Source organism: Centropristis striata, chromosome 7 (assembly GCF_030273125.1).
Source record: "Centropristis striata isolate RG_2023a ecotype Rhode Island chromosome 7, C.striata_1.0, whole genome shotgun sequence".
Taxonomy (NCBI): domain Eukaryota; kingdom Metazoa; phylum Chordata; class Actinopteri; order Perciformes; family Serranidae; genus Centropristis; species Centropristis striata.
In genome coordinates, this window is record NC_081523.1 from 37,303,678 (window position 1) to 37,324,296 (window position 20,619).

The following is a 20,619-nucleotide window of genomic DNA, read 5'->3' on the forward strand; positions in this document are numbered from 1 at the left end:
CATGACTATAACAGGGTTATGATAACATTTTTGGACCAATTTAGAAAGTGTTCATTTGTTAACATGTTATACCCACTGGGATAATGTTTCCTTCATCATATTAGAGATCAAACAATTAGTCAATTAATTGAGTAAATAATTGTCAGATTTGGTCATACATTGTTACATCATAGTTTTGAGCCTAACTTCCCAAAATAAAAGGCTGCAAGACAAACACCAGGCCAGTCTTGTTGCTGTTGGACGAGGAAGTAATATTAGCTGGTCCTTGCTTTTTTCTGTAGCTCCTGGTTCATTTTACCATCATGGTGAGCGCTAGCAGTCTGGCTACTGTCCACGGCAACAAGAGGTCAGAATCCCATTTTGAACCTTGATCTCAGTGCTATCATCACTGCAAAATGTCAGCTCTTAAAAACAAGAAAAAAAGTACAAAAAATAGATGTATTTTGCTTAAAAATAGCAAAATGATCTGCCAATGGAACAAGAAAATTTGGCTTGTCAAGACTTTCCAAAACAAGGAGGAATATCTAATCTCAATGAACGCAAAAATACCTTAGAATTAGTGTATTTTAGCTAGGGCCGGGCCTTTAACGCGTTAATTAAGATTAATTAATTACACAAAAATGAACGCGTTAAAAACATTGACGCATTTTAATCACACTTATTTTTGCACCGCGGAACGTTTCTCACTGGATGAGTTTCAGGAGGACCGATTATACTGGAGCACCAACTAGCGTTGATGAGTTGAGACAACAACAAACCACAGTGAACATGAAGGAAGAAGCTGATGAGACCTTTGGTTGGCCCCGTGGATGATGGGACATTTAGTTACTAAAAACCAACGGATGGAAGCGTCCATAAGAGCATGGTTGTGTTGCTAGGCAACAAGGAATTCACATATCACCATAGCAGCACATCCAGCCTCAAGTATCACCTCAATGCTAAACATATAGCAGCTAGCGGCTAGTGTGCTAGCTAGCGTGGATTGTGTTTAACTTCAAAAACCAAAGTATTCTAGTTTACAGAAGGTCTACCTACCTATAGGCTACCTGGATTTATGAAATGTACTATATTTATAAATATGCTATTGCTACACTTAATGGCAAAAATTGCACTGGTCTGTTGGACTTGAACAAAAATAAACAATATTTTTGTTGCTTAAGCTTATGTATTCAGTCATTATTCAATGGTATACTAAAAATCCATGTGAAAAAAATTACTTCTCACTGTTCTCAGGTCAAATATTTATATGCGATTAAAATGCGATTCATTTCGATTAATTAATTAATTACAAAGCCTCTAATTAATTCGATTCATTTTTTTAATCGAGTCCCGGCCCTAATTCTATCAAATAATAATAATAACTAAGTGCATTTTTCTTTATTCTAATGAAATACATGTGACCTATTTTCTCAATATGTTGAAATTTTTTCTTGAATTAATAATCAGTAAATGCTAGAGCCATCATCTTGACATAATGATATGCATAGGAATTATATTTCTTGAAACCAGCAACAACATACTAAAAACTAGTGAACTTTTCTTTATATAGGTACAAAGATTTTTACCTTTAAATTCTTGAAAAAGGCAAAAAAAAAAAAAAATCTTTATATCAAACAACAGTCTAAAAAGAAAAAATGCTTACTAAGAAGAACTGTCTTATCAGACAAAAAATAAGCATATATCCCCTTGATCTAAGATATTTCATCTTACTTACCTGATGGTGTCATTATTCTATAGCCATTACATTGTACAATCACCATTTACTTCATGATGAAAAGTTAAAGCATAAAACTTGTCTATTGCTGCTTCATAATATTTTCTTGCTTAACACAAAGAAACCTTGTCACAACGTAGGAAAAATAATTAACTTACCATATTTGCATGAATTTAAGCCGACCCACCCAACATCTGTTTTTGGTGAAACACTTTTCAAAGACACAAAACACTTTCAGACTAGGTTTTGGGGGAAAGTTTTCCCAAAATTATATCAGTCTAAGGAGAAGAGAGTCCTCGTCTCGTCTAAAGCCTTTTCTCTTGTAAAAGTAAAACATAAAATACTTCCATTAAAGCAGAACGTAAATCCCACATTTGTGCAGCTACTCACACTCTTTTTTTTCTGTCAAATGTCAGACTGTCTGAGCTCTTCATCACTACATTCTCTGCCCTGCTGATTCCATTTTTGCTAAATAAAGTTAAAGTAAAACTATACGAAAGAAAACTCATTATCCTAGGAACATTAAGGCTACATACACAGGACCTGAAGTTAACTTTTTTGGCCACCAATCACTGTGGCAGGTAGCCTGGCTAACACCAGACTAATCTCAAATGAGATCTAGTCTGGACACCAGCCGTTCATTTCTCCGTAGAGGAGGTGTGGTTTACGATCCTCCAGAGCCGTTTATTGGGCGCTTAGAATGTCTATCAAAGCGTCTGTAGGTAGCTCTTAGCCAATCAGATCAGTTATACCAGATGACGTAGTAGAGCAACAGAGATGGATGTTTGTTGTGTGTGTGTCTGTGAGAGAGTGTTGCTGCTGCTTTGCTTCTCCAGTTCTCGCTTTCTGCAAGATTATTTATTTTCACACTTTATTCCCCCTCATGTCATTCAGCCACACACATCCACTGATTTTATGGGCAATAAACAAGCTGCTGCGGGTGTGCACGATAGCACTGAGACCTTTCGCCTTTCAACTTTCGCTCTAAACTATTTAAAACACCATCTACAGCTAAAGAGAGTTTCGCGTCTGCAGCAGCCATGTTGGATCTGTAAGAAAACTACAAGCTTCCGTCTGCCGGGTAGTACGCGTCATCATCTTGCCGTCCCTCCCCGCTCTGTGATTGGATCCCTAAAACAGGGCTAAGAAACCTCTCTGGTTGCCAGACTGGATGGAGGTTCGAAATGAAATTCGAGCGCGCAAGGCAGTCTGGGTATACCCAGGCTATGTGGCAGGTGGATTTTGAAATCCACCTGCCACAGTGGTTTTTTACCAGCCAAAATTTTTTTGTGCCTAAAATAAAGGTGAACGACTCAGAAAATGCATAAGAATGGTTCTTGAACTTGTACAGAATACACATTAAAGTGCTGTCGAGTTATCAACCAACTTAATCTCATTAATGACTAGACCTACATAATGCCTTACAACTGTATCTGAGCTGGTGTGGCAGGCATTTAGAATAGAAAATAACAGAAATACAAACAGCCAATCATCTCACCCATGCCTTAAGGGAAGATGGGGAAAAAAGGTATCTATTACATGTCCTATTATTAATAGCTAGGAAGATGATAACTGTCTTGTGGTTAAAACCACTCCCTCCTACTTTACCCAGTGGCAGGAGAGAGTGAAGAAGGTTTATGTGATGGAGAAGATAACAGCTCACCTTCATCTTTTAAAAGGGACATTTTCACTACAAGATGAGACCCTGTAAGCAAATACTTCATCTACCAATGTGAAACATTGTCAAACTCTGCTACCTCAGAACTGTCCAAGTGTATTTGTGATGTCAGAAACAAACCAGTGTGTCTATGATGTTTGACAAACTGTAATTTGTTTGACTGTTCAGTCTATACATTTCATGTTTAGTTGTTTTTTGTATGTATGTTACAGAAAGAAAAATCTGATGTAAACTAAAAGAAGTGTAAATACATACAGTAGTGTTCAATATAATAGCAGTCCAATGTGACTAACCAGATTAATCCAGGTTTTTAGTATAATTTTTATTGCTACATGGCAAACAAGGTACCAGTAGGTGCAGTAGATTCTCAGAAAACCACAGGATTGCTAAATCCTAGAAACAAAAAAGTTTGTACAAAATAGTTTTGTGTTTGTAAAGTCAACGGCAGACACTGCTATTTTTCTGAACACCCCCTTTCAACTAATTGCCCAATTGCACAGCCTAAAGAGCTGCATATCATGAATGCTGGGTCTTGTTGGTTTTCTGAGAATCTACAGCACCTACTGGTACCTTGTTTGCCATGTAGCAATAAAAAATATACTAAAAACCTGGATTAATCTGGTTAGTCACATTGGACTGCTGTTATATTGAACACTAGTGTATGAACACCAATAAATACTTGGTTAAAAAAAAAAATAATCTGAGAAATGTATGATTCCATAATTGTATGATTGCATTTTAAGGAAAACACAATATCGTATTGAATTATCGCCCAGCCCTGTTTCTAAGTCCATGTGGACGAATGGATAAAGACAAATTCATTCTGTTCTGTTCTGTTTCTGTTCTATTCTATTCTATTCTATTCTATTCTATTCTATTCTATTCTATTCTTTTCTTTTCTTTTCTTTTCTTTTCTTTTCTTTTCTTTTCTTTTCTTTTCTTTTCTTTTCTTTTCTTTTCTTTCTTTTCTTTTCTTTTCTTTCCTTTCCTTTCCTTTCCTTTCCTTTCCTTTCCTTTCCTTTCCTTTCCTTTCCTTTTCCTTTCCTTTCCTTTCCTTTCCTTTCCTTTCCTTTCCTTTCCTTTCCTTTCCTTTCCTTTTCTTTTCTTTTCTTTTCTTTCTTTCCTTTCCTTTCCTTTCCTTTCCTTTCCTTTCCTTTCCTTTCCTTTCCTTTCCTTTCCTTTCCTTTCCTTTCCTTTCCTTTCCTTTCCTTTCCTTTCCTTTCCTTTCCTTTCCTTTCCTTTCCTTTCCTTTCCTTTCCTTTCCTTTCCTTTCCTTTCCTTTCCTTTCCTTTCCTTTCCTTTCCTCTCCTCTCCTCTCCTCTCCTCTCCTCTCCTCTCCTCTCCTCTCCTCTCCTCTCCTCTCCTCTCCTCTCCTCTTCTAACAATAAAAATCATGCAACCAAGTCTGTGATTCTATTTTACTTTGTTACTTTGTTTTTCCGTCCTCCAGCATCTCGTTTTTACAGTTAACAGCTGAAATTTAAAAATGTGTTTGACAACTTTGGGGTGTTAGAACTTGACTGGTTCTTCTTTTTTTTAGGTGCTGTGACAGTTCAGTTTGTGTTTGAAATTGAAACTTTCCTCTTGTTTCCTTCCTCTGGTATGTGCATCAGCGTGAAACCCTGCATGAGAAGATCCATGTGCGAGGCTGCATCCATGCAGTCAACCTGTGGATGAGTGACAACATTGGAATAACCATTGCACTCTGCTGCGCCATCGGGCTGCCCCAGGTAATTTAAAACTCATAGCACCGACTCACTGACACTGAACTGGGTTTGAAGCCCTCTTTCCAGCCAAATGCACCGCTCAACTTAGCCTCCATATCTGAAGTGTAAACTCCCCACTTCCTGTGAAAGTTTAATTTTCCTCACAACAACAACAACAACAACTGCCTGGCAGAGTATTTTCTATGCTGCAAGAAAAACCTCATTTAGCACCGCCAGAGTACTTAACATTGTTAGCAGGAACTAAATTAATTGAGGTGTAACTTTAAGTTTTAAAAACTTACTTCAGTGGTCAGTTTTTGTTTGTTTCATTACTTTATGCTGCTTTTTAAATTATCTCCTACACGTTACAATGTCCATAAATCTTCCCATGCATACGTTTAGACTTGTGGCAGCCCACACAGTGGACTAATTACAGTAATTACTTTTATAAAACAACTGCATAAATTACATTGGTTCTTTCCAGCACCACTGCTCCACAATACATTGTAGCTCTTACATCGTGTACAATTAAAATAAACACCTACTCTTACAATAAATTGTGCCTTTGTGCCACTGTTACCTGGAAGAAAAACAGACTTTCCTTTAGGCCATTCCTAATCTTAACTCTGATAACAGACATGACTTTCCATTACTTTGAATTGCTGTAATTTATATATTCCTGTGGGCAATTAATTTTCCCAAGGGGCCACATGACCAATACCACGAAGGTTGTGGGGGCCGGAACAAAACTCTGAACTAAATTCTGCTTAATATTAATTTAATCACTTTATAAAATACAGTCAATGATCTGGTTTTGAGCTGCTACTGATAGGAATACATGTTATGATAAGACTGTTAATGTGGAGTAAATCAAATATAGCAGTAAAAAGTAGTAATTACTCCAATCACTATATAACTTTAACATTTATTTTAAACACAACTGTAAATGACATTTAGCAAGGTTCCTATTGGTGTTTTTGTGTTATATAGCTTGTTTTTTCATGTTTGTTAATTTTCTAGGTGTTTTACAATGTTGTGATGCTTTTATTTTGAAAAGGCGCCGTCCAGTGTAAAATGGGTGCTTTTATTTTGAAAGGTAGTGACAGGAAATAACAGGTAGAACGGTAAAAATTGCGTCATAATTCATATAAAGTTGATGTAAAGTATGAAAAGGGCTTCTACAGTGGCTGGCTGACAGGGCACACAGTTTGTTAAAGTTTATTTTCTTCTCTCATATATATATTAGTGGCTATATTTGTTGTCTTAACTATAGTAAAGGCTAATGCTAATGTTTGCTAGCTCTTAGGTGGATTCACAAGGTGACCAAGGAATGTCTTATTTTTATGTTCATGGAGCTACGATTTTAAATAAATCTTGTCTCTAGTTTCATATGAGTCTCAGTCTCCTGTCATACTCAATTCATGCAATTCTAAGACTGTTTAGAGACCCTAGTATTCAGAAATATTCAAAGACACCATTTATAGAATAAGTATAAGTAACATTTATACTGCATGCAAAGAAGTGCATGAATTTTGCCCCAAACTGCTTATGATAAAGTCGGCATCAAGGTTATAATAGTTTTGGATTTTTCATTTGCTTTAGTTTTAATTTCATTGTGATTTTTTGTTTTCAAATTCGGTTAGTTTTAATTTGTTTTTAGAGTGAGTTTGCTAGTTTAATTAGTTTTTATTTTTTGGAAAATGCTTAGTTTTAGTTTAGTTTTTATTAGTTTTAGTGTTAGTTTTAGTTTTTTTGTAATGGGGTCTTTGTTGGGTGCCAGGTTAAAAAAAGTCACAATAAATGTTTCCTTTATTTCCTTTGTCTGATCCATCTCAGCCCCAATAAGTTTATTAAGTCATAAAACCAGATAGATGAAATAGATTTAATATCAACCAAAAAGGTTTACGTATGAAAAAAGTTGGCAAAGATGAAAACGAAGGACATTTTCACTTTAATTTTAATTAGTTTTAGTGAGTTCTGTAACTACAAAATACAGTTTCAGTTAGTTAGTGTTTTTGTTTTTATTTTTATTTTTATTTTTATTTTTATTTTTTTTTTATTTTTATTTTTATTTTTATTTTTATTTTTATTTTTATTTTTATTTTTATTTCAGTTAACAAAAATGTTTTTTCAATTCTAGTTTTCGTTATTTCGTTAGTTTTTTATTTTCTCCACTTAAATTTGCACTAAGTTGTATATAGTATATTATTATTATTGTATATTTGTATATTGTTAAATGTCTTTTCTTAGATTGTTTATTTTTTATCTTAAAAATTGTGTGAAACTTTGCGGCTGTAACAAAGAAATTTCCCCACTGTGGGATTAATAAAGTCAAATCTGAAATCTAACCTTGGTGGGCATGTCTGAAAAGGGGAGACACCCATAGAACATTTGAGTATCATTCTGGTATGAAAAATGATATATTGATCAATAACGACTAGATGCATTGAGAGTATCTGTATTATCAAGGTAGATGAAATAGATTTCATATCAACCAAAAAGGTTTACGGATGAAAAAAGTTGACAAAGATGAAAACGAAGGACATTTTCACTATAATTTTAGTTAGTTTTAGTTAGTTTTGTAACCACAAAATACAGTTTCAGTTAGTTATCGTTTTTTTTGTTTGTTTTTTAAACTCTTCTTTTTATTTTTATTTCAGTTAACGAAAATGTTTTTTCAATTCTAGTTTTCGTTATCTCGTTATTTTTCGTTAACTATAATGTGGGTTCAAATAGAACAGTGAGAGATCAAGAGCCCCTTTTGAAAATGGCATGAATGAAAAATGATATATTGATCAATAACGACTAGATGCATTGAGAGTATCTGTATTATCAGGGTAGATGAAATAGATTTCATATCAACCAAAAAGGTTTACGAATGAAAAAAGTTGACAAAGACGAAAACGAAGGACATTTTCACTATAATTTTAGTTAGTTTTAGTTAGTTTTGTAACCACAAAATACAGTTTCAGTTAGTTATTGTTTTTTTTGTTTTTTTAAACTCTCGTTTTTATTTTTATTTCAGTTAACGATAATGTTTTTTCAATTATAGTTTTTGTTATTTCGTTAGTTTTCGTTAACTATAATGTGGGTTCAAATCAAGGTTATTATAGTTAACGAAAACTAACGAAATAACAAAAACTATAATTGAAAAAACATTTTCGTTAACTGAAATAAAAATAAAAAGAGTTTTTTCAAAAACGATAACTAACTGAAACTGTATTGTGTGGTTACAAAACTAACTAAAACTAACTAAAATTATAGTGAAAATGTCCTTAGTTTTCGTCTTTGTCAACGTTTTTCATACATAATTCAGTGTTTCTATTTCAACATGCAACACATGGTGAATATGTTTACTGAGACTGGGATGTTACACTCCAACCAAAATACAAAACACCCAGAACTGTAAGAGTTAATAACCTTATTGGGGCTGAGATGATAAACCAAAGGAAATGAACGCACATACCCATTACAAAAAAACAAAAACTAATAAAAACTAAACTAAAACTAAGCATTTTCCAAAACTAAACAAAAACTAGCCAAGTCACTCTAAAAACTAACTAAAACTAACTGAATTTGAAAACAAAGGCTTTCAGAACAATACAGGGGTGGCACAACCAATAAACTAATGGAGTAACAGAAAATATCCTACATGATGCAAAATGTACAGGGTACCCCCAACTTACCTAGTCCCAACCTCCCACCACACATACCAATTTTGTTAACCAAAGTCAGCAAATGCATTGAAAAACCAAGAGAGAATGAAGGCCCATTTGATTGAATTGATCAATAACAACTAGATGCATTGAGAGTATCTGTATTATCAAGATAGATGAAATAGATTTCATATCAACCAAAAAGGTTTACGGATGAAAAAAGTTGACAAAGATGAAAACGAAGGACATTTTCACGATAATTTTGGTTAGTTTTAGTTAGTTTTGTAACCACAAAATACAGTTTCAGTTAGTTATTGTTGTTGTTTTTAAAGTCTGGTTTTTATTTTTATTTCAGTTAACGAAAATGTTTTTTCAATTCTAGTTTTTGTTATTTCGTTTTTTCGTAGTTTTCGTTAACTATAATGTGGGTTCAAATCAAGGTTATTATAGTTAACGAAAACTAACGAAATAACGAAAACTAAAATTGAAAAAACATTTTCGTTAACTGAAATAAAAATAAAAACAAGAGTTTTTTCAAAAACGATAACTAACTGAAACTGTATTGTGTGGTTACAAAACTAACTAAAATTATAGTGAAAATGTTTTCGTCTTTGTCAACGTTTTTCATACATAATTCAGTGTTTCTATTTCAACATGCAGGAACACATGGTGAATATGTTACTGAGACTGGGATGTTTACACTTCAACCAAAATACAAAACACCCCGAACTGTAAGAGTTAATAACCTTATTGGGCCTGAGATGGATAAACCAAAGGAAATGAAGGCACATACCCATTACTAAAAAACTAAAACTAATAAAAACTAAACTAAAACTAAGCATTTTCAAAAACTAAACAAAAACTAGCAAACTCACTCTAAAAACTAACTAAAACTAACTGAATTTGAAAACAAAAATTCACAACGAAATTAAAACTAATGAAAAATCCAAAACTATTATAACCTTGGTTCAAATAGAACATTTGGGTATCATTCTGGTATCTTGAGGTGAGAGATCAAGAGCCCCCTTTGAAAATGGCATGAACGAAAAATGATATATTGATCAATAACGACTAGATGCATTGAGAGTATCTGTATTATCACCATGTCTCCCTGTAGTTGCTGGGCATCCTCCTGAGCTGCGTCTTCTGGAACCTGCTGGTGGACATGAGCGAGTCGTCCGACATGGTGGACTTTAAGCTGAAGAAGGCGGAGCTTAACTACAGCGAGCTGGACCTGGCCGGCGCCGGTTGGTGCATGTGTCTGCCCAGAGACGGCGGCTACCTGCCGGTCCCCGCGGCGGAGCCCGACCTCGACCCCATCGACGTTCACCTGCAGAAGCTCAAGAAGCAGGCGCCGCGCACACACTCTCAGCTCCGGGAAATGCAGCAGTCCAGATCGGCCAGCGGGCTGGACGAGGTCGACGTTGGCCGCAAGCAGAAAAGGGAACACTGAGCGGTCTTTTTGCCCTTTCTTGCCTTTTTTTTTTATTTTTGCCTTTTTTTTCCGTCATTGTAACCATTACATTTGTTGAAGTTGTGTTGCACTACTTAATGGTTGAACGTGTCAGTAATTGGATCGAGAGTAATTTGATTAGCTGAAGGGATCAGACGTACTTTGGCACTTTGTTGATTAATTTGTTTACAGCGAGGACAGAACAACATGCAACACTGACTCTTTAAAAATCCACACTGGAATAAAGGAGTGTCTAAAAACAAGAAAAAAACAGTAAATCTGAGGGAAATGATCTTGCTGCATGGACAGATAATTTAGCTTGACAAGATTTCTGAAATTAAGATTATTAAATCTAGAAATAAGCATGTTGAACACTTAAAATAAGAAATTAACTCTTAAAACAAGATACATTAAAGCTCCAACTAAAACTTGAAAATATAAATTATTGACATTTAGGGCAATAATGTAAGTTAGCACAACAAAGGAAGCCAGTTGTCTGCTCAAAAACAAGTTGATGAGTTGTTGTTACTTATATCTTTAAGTTGGGGTTCACAACAAGGGACAATAGTTCTGATAACTCTTATTTATTTGTTGTGAAATGCGGGAAAGCGGTGAAATTCGGTCATTAGCGAAAGCTAGCAGCTAACTGATGCTAGCGGCTAACTGATGCTAGCGGCGCTGCTTGTTACAGCTACAAGAGTAGCCGTTAGCGTATCAATGCTAACTCAAAATTGTGGTCGCAACATTAGCTGATATTTCACAGCGGCGTTACAATCGTGCCAATTCAGCACATTGCAGAAGTAAGGATTAAAAGTTAATACAATGTGAAATTATAAATTCAAAAATTTGAATTCAGAGTTGAGCAAACTCAAAAACAAAACTTAAAATATTTAGTTTAATTGTCCAACTTAAAATTTTATTGAAGTTTGTTGCCTTGACATTTTGAGTTCACCCAACTTTTCTTTTTTTGCAGTGTGGCCCGAGCAGAGTGACCTGACAATTATTTGTTTCTTACCAAGATAAAAAAAAACTTTAGATTTAGAAGTGTTACATAATTTATCTTGAAATTAACTCTTAAAATAAGAAAAATTAAAGCTGCAGAGTGCACTGCAAATTATTTGTTTCTTACCAAGATAAAAAAACAACAACTTTAGATTTAGACGTTATTTAGAATAAATAAGAATTTATCTTGTTTTAAGAGTTAATTTCTAATTTTAAGTATTCAACATGCTTATTTTAGTTTTAGAAATAGTTTTATTGAAATTGTTTATTTAAGATTTAAGTGAACATAATACTGTATAACAGGAGTACCTTTTTTTTTTTAAAGTCAAAGCTCCATAAAGTGCACATTTAAATAAAAAAATAAAAACTTTTAAAAAATAGCCTATGAAATAAAATATTTAATATTGATAATATAGAATATAATATAAAATATTTTTCTGAAAAAAGAAAAATTAAAGCTGCAGAGTGCACTGCAAATCGTTTGTTTCTTTCCAAGATAAAAAAAAAACCTTTAGATTTAGAAGTTATTTAGAATAAATAAGAATGTATCTTGTTTTAAGAGTTAATTGCTTATTTTAAGCGTTCAACATGCTGATTTCTAGATTTAATAATCTTTATTTAAGAAATCTTGTCAAGTGAAATTATCTGTCCATGCAGCAAGATCATTTCCCTCAGATTTAGTGTTTTTATCTTGTTTTTAGACACACCTTTTTTGCAGTGCAATCATTTATTTTGTCTTGTTTGTGAAGGTTGATATTCAAAGATTTATGGCATTATACCACATTTTATTTATTTCATTTTTTAGCCTTTGAAATTGAGCTTTGTCTCATGTGCTAAAGCTTACCTCAGGCTATTTTGAAAATAGCCCAGTAGTCAGAGGACAGTACTATTTGGTGTGTAAATTATTGGTAGCTTGAAAAGATGTTTTTCAGTGTCGGAGAAGTAGGAATAGCCAAGTATGTTTTGCGTGTAGCGTCTGTGACGGATGTATACAGTTTGTGTATTATTTCTTTTTATTATGACTTCAATTTGATTTTGTGCAATCAGTGTACAGTGTAAGACTGGTAGTTGTGGAATAACATGGGATGCATGTTTTGTATTGTATATAAAGTAAGAAAAGAAAAAGTTCAAAAAAAAAAAATCAACTCAGTTTACATGTTAGGCTCTCATCAGGGGGGCTTCAGTCTATTCCATTTTTAAACTAAACTTTTTATTCCCTCTTTTAATGGAACAACTAAAGGGATTATCCAGACTACAAATCCAGTGAAAAGATAATCTACGATGGTTTTTTGTATGAGTTATGCACTGTTTTGAGCTTCCCCCTAGCTCCTGCCTTGTATCAACACTACTGTTCTTGTCAATAAAGCTGAATTTGTCTACTGATTTTGGTGCTGAGTTGCCTTGCATATAAACATAATGAAGATGGTATAGGGCTGGGCGATATGGACCAAAAGTTATATCCCGATATATTAAGGCTGAATATCGATATACGATATACACTACCGGTCAAAAGTTTTAGAACACCCCAATTTTTCCAGTTTTTTATTGAAATTCAAGCAGTTCAAGTCAAATGAACAGCTTGAAAGGGTACAAAGGTAAGTGGTGAACTGCCAGAGGTAAATTAAAAAAAGGTAAGCTTAACCAAAACTGAAAAATAATGTACATTTCAGAATTATACAAGTAGGCCTTTTTCAGGGAACAAGAAATGGGTTTTTGGGGTCTTGGGCTATTTTGTCAATTTTTTAATTCTTTTCATGTCTTTGTAAGTCTTTTTGTGTCTTTTTTTAGTCATTTCGTGTCTTTAGTTGTCTTTTTTTGTCATTTTGTGTCATTTTGTGTCTTTTTTTAGTCATTTTGTGTCTTTTTTTTAGTCATTTTGTGTCTTTTGGTGTCTTTTTTTGTCATTTTGTGTCTTTTTTGGTCATTTTGTGTCTTTTTTTAGTCCTTGAGTCCAACATAAAATGTGATTTTGAATCTTTTTTTTACTTTCAAAACACTATCATGCTCAATAAAGAATTTTAAATGTTGCAAATGTGCATTAATTTCAGAGTACACTGAGACATTAAACTGCATCATTTTCAATTAAATTCTGGAAAAGTTGGTGTGTTCTAAAACTTTTGACCAGTAGTGTATATCCTGATATTTTTATTGCAAAGTGAGAGCAACTGTCCAGTCAAAGCCAAATATGATATGTTAGAAGTAGTTTTATTGAATCCGTTTATTTAAGTGAACATAAATACTGTTTAACAGGAGAACCTGTTTTTTTTTTTAAGTCAAAGCTCCATGAAGTGCCCATTTAAATTAAAAAAAATATCTTAAATAAAAATAGCCTATGAAATTAAATAGGTCAATGGTGGTATAGTTTGTCCGAAAGTAGCTGAAAAACACAGTTATATATGGGTGGTCAAATCAGCTTGTTACCACAGGGGGCGTCGGTTCGAATCCCAGGACTCACGGGTCAAGAACTATTTGTTAAAAAAATAGCAACAAGTTACCAAATTAAGGGATCTCCAAGAATGACTACCTCGGAAAAAAAACCTCATACTATAGATTATCTATTTTTCAAAAATAGTGAAACTTTAATATGCCTTAAAAATGCTGAAAATGGGTCAATTATAGTCTGTTGAAACATATTAGAGCATCATATGGCCAGAAATATTAATATGACAAAAGAATAAGGAACATTACAAAATAAGTAAATATGACAAACCCTAGTAAGGGCAGCATTTATATAAAAAGGGGAAAAAATGAAACTATATCGATATATGCGATATGGTCTAATTCAATATCACATTTAAAAATATATCCATATATATTTTATATTGATATATCGCCCAGCCCTACTCTCAGCTACATTTAAGCTCTTTCTGCACCTTCCATACATTTGCTGTTTTGCAGGTGTATGTTTTATTTATTTTTTTGGCCAAAGCAGTTAAAATGTTCAGCCTGGCATATTACATCTATACAGAAACACTAACATGCTACATATCAAGAGCAGAGGAATGCAACGGGAAGCTGTAGTACACACTAGGTTTCAATTTTGCATAATGATCCTGTTTTGACAAAAACAAGTGAAACTGATTGACAATTACCCTACCCCTCATCTACTCAGTAAGTCAACAGGCTGGAAGAAGAGGTTTTAATTAGGGGCCGCCCCCTTCATTTGAGTAGAAAGTACCCTGCAAAAACTAAGTAAGATGAAATATCTTAGATCAAGGGGATATATGCTTATTTTTTATCTGATAAGATAGTTCTTCTTGGTAAGCAATTTTTATTTTAGACTGTTTCACTTGTTTGATATAAAGATTCCACGGCTTTTGCCTTCTTTCAAGTATTTTAAGAAGAATATTTGTAGCTGTATCAAGAAAAGTCCACTAGTTTTTAGTATGACTGCTGGTTTTTAAAAATATAATGCCTATATTGTTATGTCAAGATGATGGCTCTGGCATTTACTTATTATTAATTCAAGAATATTTTTCAACATATTGAGACACGTGTATTTCATCAGAATCAAGAAAAAGTCACTTGTTATTAGTTAGAATACACTAATTCTAAGGTATTTGTGGGTTCATTGAGATTAGATATTTTTACTTGTTTTGGAAAGTCTTGACAAGCCAAATTTTGTCGTTCCATTGGCAGATAATTTTGCTATTCTTAAGCAAAATACACCTATTTTTTATACTTTTTTCTCTCGTTTTTAAGAGCTGACTTTTTGCAGTGTAGGAAGGATAAAGTAGGAGTAGTTGTACTAGTCAGGACTGTGAGATATGTGCAATTGTAGCATTATGTAGAATATCTATTATTCAAAACATGCTTACATTGCCAAACAGTATAGGTGGCATATTACTTCTAACATTCTAACTACAGTACAGTATACTGAACTTTATTTATTTATTTTTTTACCATATTTTACACTCAAGCAGTGATCAAAAATGGTCAGAAGTCCCTGCTGAATACCATATTAACCCTTTGATGCACAACATGGGTCTAAAGTGACCCGATATGTTTGAGTTTTTATGTTGGCTTTGCAATAAACCATTTTCATCATTCAGTATTCCTGGTTTTCCTCAATTTTTGATCATCATACATCCTAATTTTATGTTTTCTTTTATTCATTTTTTAATCAAATGCCTTTTTGTGTCACTACTTTTCTAATGCACAACATGGGTGAAAAATGACCATTTTTTTTAGCTAAGTAGCTTGCTAGGCTATCTACTTAGCTAACTTCTTGGCTAAGTATTTAGCTAAGTAGCTTGCTTAGCTAACTTCTTGGCTAAGAAGTTAGCATAGCAAGCTACTTAGCCAAGTATTTAGCTATGTAATCATACAAAAATGATCTGTTGTTATCAAAAACAAGATATTTAAAGGATACTTGGAATATTCAAAAATAAGTTTATATCAAAAAAAGAAAGCACAAAAACACACAGCAAGCATTAAATAGACCCATGTTGTGCATCAAAGGGTTAAAACACTATAGAGATATCTTCCTCAAGATATTGAGGAACACCACAGAAAAATCCATGCAGTAATATGGCAAAAAAAACAACAACACGTTGACATTTTGAATATTATTGACATTTCACACTTCAGAGAAACCATCTCGTCAATATACCGAGGAAAATCATACATCTTCTGAATGCCCTAGGTCTCTTTTTTGTGGTTGTAAAGTTTTATGTGGCTGTGATTATTCTCGAGGTCTAACAGGTCATTTTATACAGCGAGGTCAGGAAATTGCTTCTATAGAGACACACCTGACTACATTTGAATCCACAATGTATGCAATTCCAAGATTATTAAGGGAACCTAGTATGCAAAAATATTTAAATACAAAAGGCAAATATAACACAATTATACTGAATGCAAAGAAATGCATGGCTTTTGCCCCAACCTGCATGGGATTAGCATAAAGTTGATGTGTGTAAAGGGGAGACTTGTGGTACCCACAGAACCCATTTTACATTCAGATATCTTAAGTTCAGAGGTGATTATATTAACCCCTTCACAATAAAGTAACACAGCACGGTACCAGGTAGTTTCATATGATATCAGTATGATGTCAGAGATGAAGCTTCCTCTGAGAGGTGAACTGTCAGTAAAGAGTCAACAGGATGTAGGAAGTCCCAGAGGAATATGTCGTCTGCAGCAGCGACAGTCTCTGACAGTAACGCCAGCAGATCATTAACCCGCTGAGATCTTTGGCTATTATGTCTGTTAAAAAGTATGTTAACTCTATGGAGTCTTGGGCTATTTTGTTCATTTTTGAATCCTTTTTGTGTCTTTTTGTGTCTTTTTTTGGTCATTTTGTGTCTTTTTTAAGTGATTTTGTGTCTTTTTTTGGTCATTTTGTGTTTTTTTAGTCATTTTGTGTCTTTTTTAAGTGATTTTGTGTCTTTTTTTGGTCATTTTGTGGGTTTTTTGGTCATTTTTGTGTCTTTTTTTGGTCATTTTGTGTCTTTTTTAGCCATTTTGTGTCTTTTTTTTTGGTCATTTTGTGTCTTTTTTTGTCATTTTGTGTGTTTTTATATACATATATGTATATATATATATATATATATATATATATATATAGATAGATATATATGTATGTATATATATGTATATATGTAGTAAATAAATAATAGCAAATAAATAAAAGAGAAGATGTTGCAACACTAAAATGCATGAGCAAAAAATATTTAAAAGTGGTTCAAGTAAAAGCCAAATTAAAAAGATGAGTCTTAAGTTTGCTCTTAAAGATCTGAAGCGTCTCTGATGGCTTCAGGTCTTCAGGTCTTCAGGTCTTCAGGTCTTCAGGTCTTCCACCAACGTGGACCACAGAGAGAAAACGATGCCTCACCGTGGGTTTTAGTTCTAACTTTTGGTTTTATTAAGAGGCTCCCAGAAGACCTGAGGGTCCTCCAGGGTTCAGAGGATAAAAGTAAATCAGATAAACAGGCTGGACTAAGACCATAAAGAGATTTATAAACCAGTAAAAGAATATTTAAATCCATTGCACGGTAGTGCACAGGTAGCCAATGCAGAGACTATGAAATAGGTGTAATATGAGCTCTCTTTCTGGTCTTTGTCAACAGACGAGCAGCTGAATTTTGGTAATAACTGTAATCGATCAAATTTTTTGTTAGGTAGATCAGAAAGTAGAGCATTACAGTAGTTCATTCTACAGGTGATAAAAGCATCAATGTCTCTGTATTGGCTTGCTTTATATGTTTACGAGTGTTAGATGAGAAGACTGAAGCTCTGTCTGGGCCAGGACCAGTTGCCAGGTTACCTCCGGAGATCAAGGTTACAATAGTTTTAGATTAGATTTTTCATTAGTTTTAGTTTTAATTTTGTTGTGATTTTTTTTCCTCAAATTCAGTTAGTTTTAGTTAGTTTTTAAAGTGAGTTTGCTACTTTTAATTAGTTTTTATTTTTTGGAAAATGCTTAGTTTTAGTTTAGTTTTTATTAGTTTTAGTTTTTTGTAATGGGGTATTTGTTGGGTGCCAGATTCAAAAAAGTCACAATAAATGTTTCCTTTATTTCCTTTGTCTGATCCATCTCAGCCCCAATAAGTTTATTAAGTCATAAAACCAGATAGATGAAATAGATTTCATATCAACCAAAAAGGTTTACGTATGAAAAAAAATGACATTTTCACTATAATTTTAGTTAGTTTTAGTTAGTTCTGTAAACACACAATACAGTTTCGGCTAGTTATCTTTTTTAAACTCTCATTTTTGTTTTTATTTCAGTTAACAAAAATGTTTTTTCAATTCTAGTTTCCGTTATTTCGTTAGTTTTCATTAACTATAATAACCTTGGTGCTAATCAACATATTCATCAAATTGTCAGCAAGAAAACGAAAAAAGGGTTTTTATTTTCTTTACCAAAACTTTTGTCAGTAAATCTCTCTCTCTCTCTCTCTCTCTCTCTCTCTCTCTCTCTCTCTCTCTCTCTCTCTCTCTCTCTCTTTAATTTTCAAGTGCATCTGCCAATAATGTTGTTTGACGAAAGCTAACCCTCCCCTTGTTTCAGACTCCTTAAACCCCTCTGGATGAGACACACCAGCCATATTAATTCAATTCACAAACACATCTCTCTCTTCCTCCTGCAGGTCACCGCTCATAATTCACTCTTCACCTTTTCTTCCTCCGTTATCATGATGATCAAGACACAGAAGAGAATAATTACGACAAGGAGATGTATTGCGTCAGCTAAAAAAAACCCTCTCAACGGTCTGAGAGCCGGATGTGCGCACATCCAAACAAGCCGTGATTATAATAATACGGACACAAATTGTTGTTACACTCAGGAGGTGGAAAACACACAATCACACAGTTTCCACACCCTTATCTGTCAGGGAACAGGCGCGGCTATTTGGAGGCTCAGTATCAGTAGTGATTGTTGCTCATACTTTTGCTCAGATAATCATAAACAATGTCCAGGATTCTTGGAAATGTACTGAAATTACCCTACAGCACACAGCAGAACATATTGCCAACTATACAGCCATATGGTGGACACAGCAGCACAACTACACAGAAATTGTATCCTTTTTTTCTGATCATTAAAAAATCCCCATCAGCATTAGCATTCCCAGTGTTCGTGCTGTTATGATGAGAATGTGTTCATACCCCAAGTATCAAAAATAAAAGTTAGCCATGTCAGTGTTTTATTATTACAGTATATTAAAAGTACACTACCGGTCAAAAGTTTTAGAACACCCCAATTTTCCAGTTTTTTATTGAAAATCAAGCAGTTCAAGTCAAATGAACAGCTTGAAAGGGTACAAAGGTAAGTGGTGAACTGCCAGAGGTAAATAAAAAAAGGTAAGCTTAACCAAAACTGAAAAATAATGTACATTTCAGAATTATACAAGTAGGCCTTTTTCAGGGAACAAGAAATGGGTTAACAACTTAACTCTATGGAGTCTTGGGCTATTTTGTCCATTTTTGAATTCTTTTCATGTCTTTGTAAGTCATTTTGTGTCTTTTTTTAGTCATTTTGTGTCTTTTGGTGTCTTTTTTGTCATTTTGTGTCTTTTTTGGTAATTTTGTGTCTTTTTAGTCCTTTAGTCCAACATAAAATGTGATTTTGAATCTTTTTTTTACTTTCAAAACACTATCACGCTCAATAAAGAATTTTAAATGTTACAAATGTGCATTAATTTCAGAGTACACTGAGACATTAAACTGCATCATTTTCAATTAAATTCTGGAAAAGTTGGTGTGTTCTAAAACTTTTGACCAGTAGTGTAGATAAAAACCATATCAAAAGAATATATTGCGGTGACCAGGGCATGACATTGGCACCCGCCCACACGCCAAATGCGGGTAAATTTTGTGATTGGCGGGTGAAACTGTCAATCAACCTAGTGTTGTGTGTTGTTGACCAATCAGGTAGCCTATTGTTGTTGCTAAACAAGACCTGCCGTTTTCTTGGATTTCCCAAAAAAAATTTAAAATGTAAAAAAATTTAAAATGTGGCAGCATATTGTTGACTGAAGAGGCTGCTGGCTGTAACAGAACAAAAAGAGGATGAGGAGGACGATTCAAAGAAAAATAAAAAAAAGCGAGTCCTCAAAAAGACACTTGCACACGATCAGTTGTGAGGTGGGGAAGACGGCTCCCCCAGAGCAGACAGCTGTTGTCAAGGCAACATAAACTTATAAGTCTTTTGTCATAAATGTAATGTTTACTGTTAATCTAAAATTAAAAAAAATGTTGAACCTGGATACACTTAACGTTCCCTATCAAATGCCAGTGGCCACTTTAGTCTGATGCCCTTATATGGGTTTATTGGGGCTTAACCTAAATTCCAATTTAACCCATAAGAACCCACGGTGACACGGGTGTCACAAACATTTTAAATGTTCTAGTAATGTTCATGTATGTTTTCTCAGGTACATAAGTGTTTTTTTTAGTGTTCTACAGCTACAGTAGCTTGTTGAGAAGCCGTCCAATAAGGCAGTGTTATATATATTTATTTATTCTTGATTTAATATTATTTTGTTACTTAAAAACAAATCTGAAATGGAATTTGTTGTCTAACATCACTATTAAAGTCACACTTTTGATATATGTGGTGGAGATGCAAAGAAAAAGGCAAATTTGTGTTTCTGTAAGCAGAAAAGGTGTCTAGTTTGTTCATTTAAAAATAAGATATATCATAACTTGGTCTATGGCATATCCCCCATAATTTTCCTTTTGAAGGATTACTGGCTCTGGGTTTTTATGGGTTAAGATCAAATGCAATTTACCAGCGTTCTTTTCTAGGTAAAACCAGACTTCTGTCACATGCTTATTGAATTGCACATTGAATCAAATTTTCTTATTTCCCTCGTATTGATGTTTAAGAAAGAATTCATTCATAAAGCCCATTGTATGAAGTGTTTCTCTTTCATGTACTTGGATTCTGTTCTAATCTAAAT

General features: G+C 33.8%; 1 protein-coding gene across 1 annotated transcript in view; it reads left to right on the top strand.

Annotated features, from left to right (window-relative positions):
* Positions 1 to 10,444, top strand: part of zgc:110329 (uncharacterized protein LOC550500 homolog) — a 33,113-nt gene extending 22,669 nt beyond the window's left edge. Inside the window, exons 7-8 of the mRNA XM_059336433.1 lie at positions 5,006 to 5,122; positions 9,872 to 10,444. Of these exons, the coding sequence (XP_059192416.1) occupies positions 5,006 to 5,122; positions 9,872 to 10,207 (453 nt within the window). The 3' untranslated portion in view covers positions 10,208 to 10,444. The remainder of the gene's footprint in view (positions 1 to 5,005; positions 5,123 to 9,871) is intronic.
* Positions 10,445 to 20,619: the final 10,175 nt, after the last annotated feature.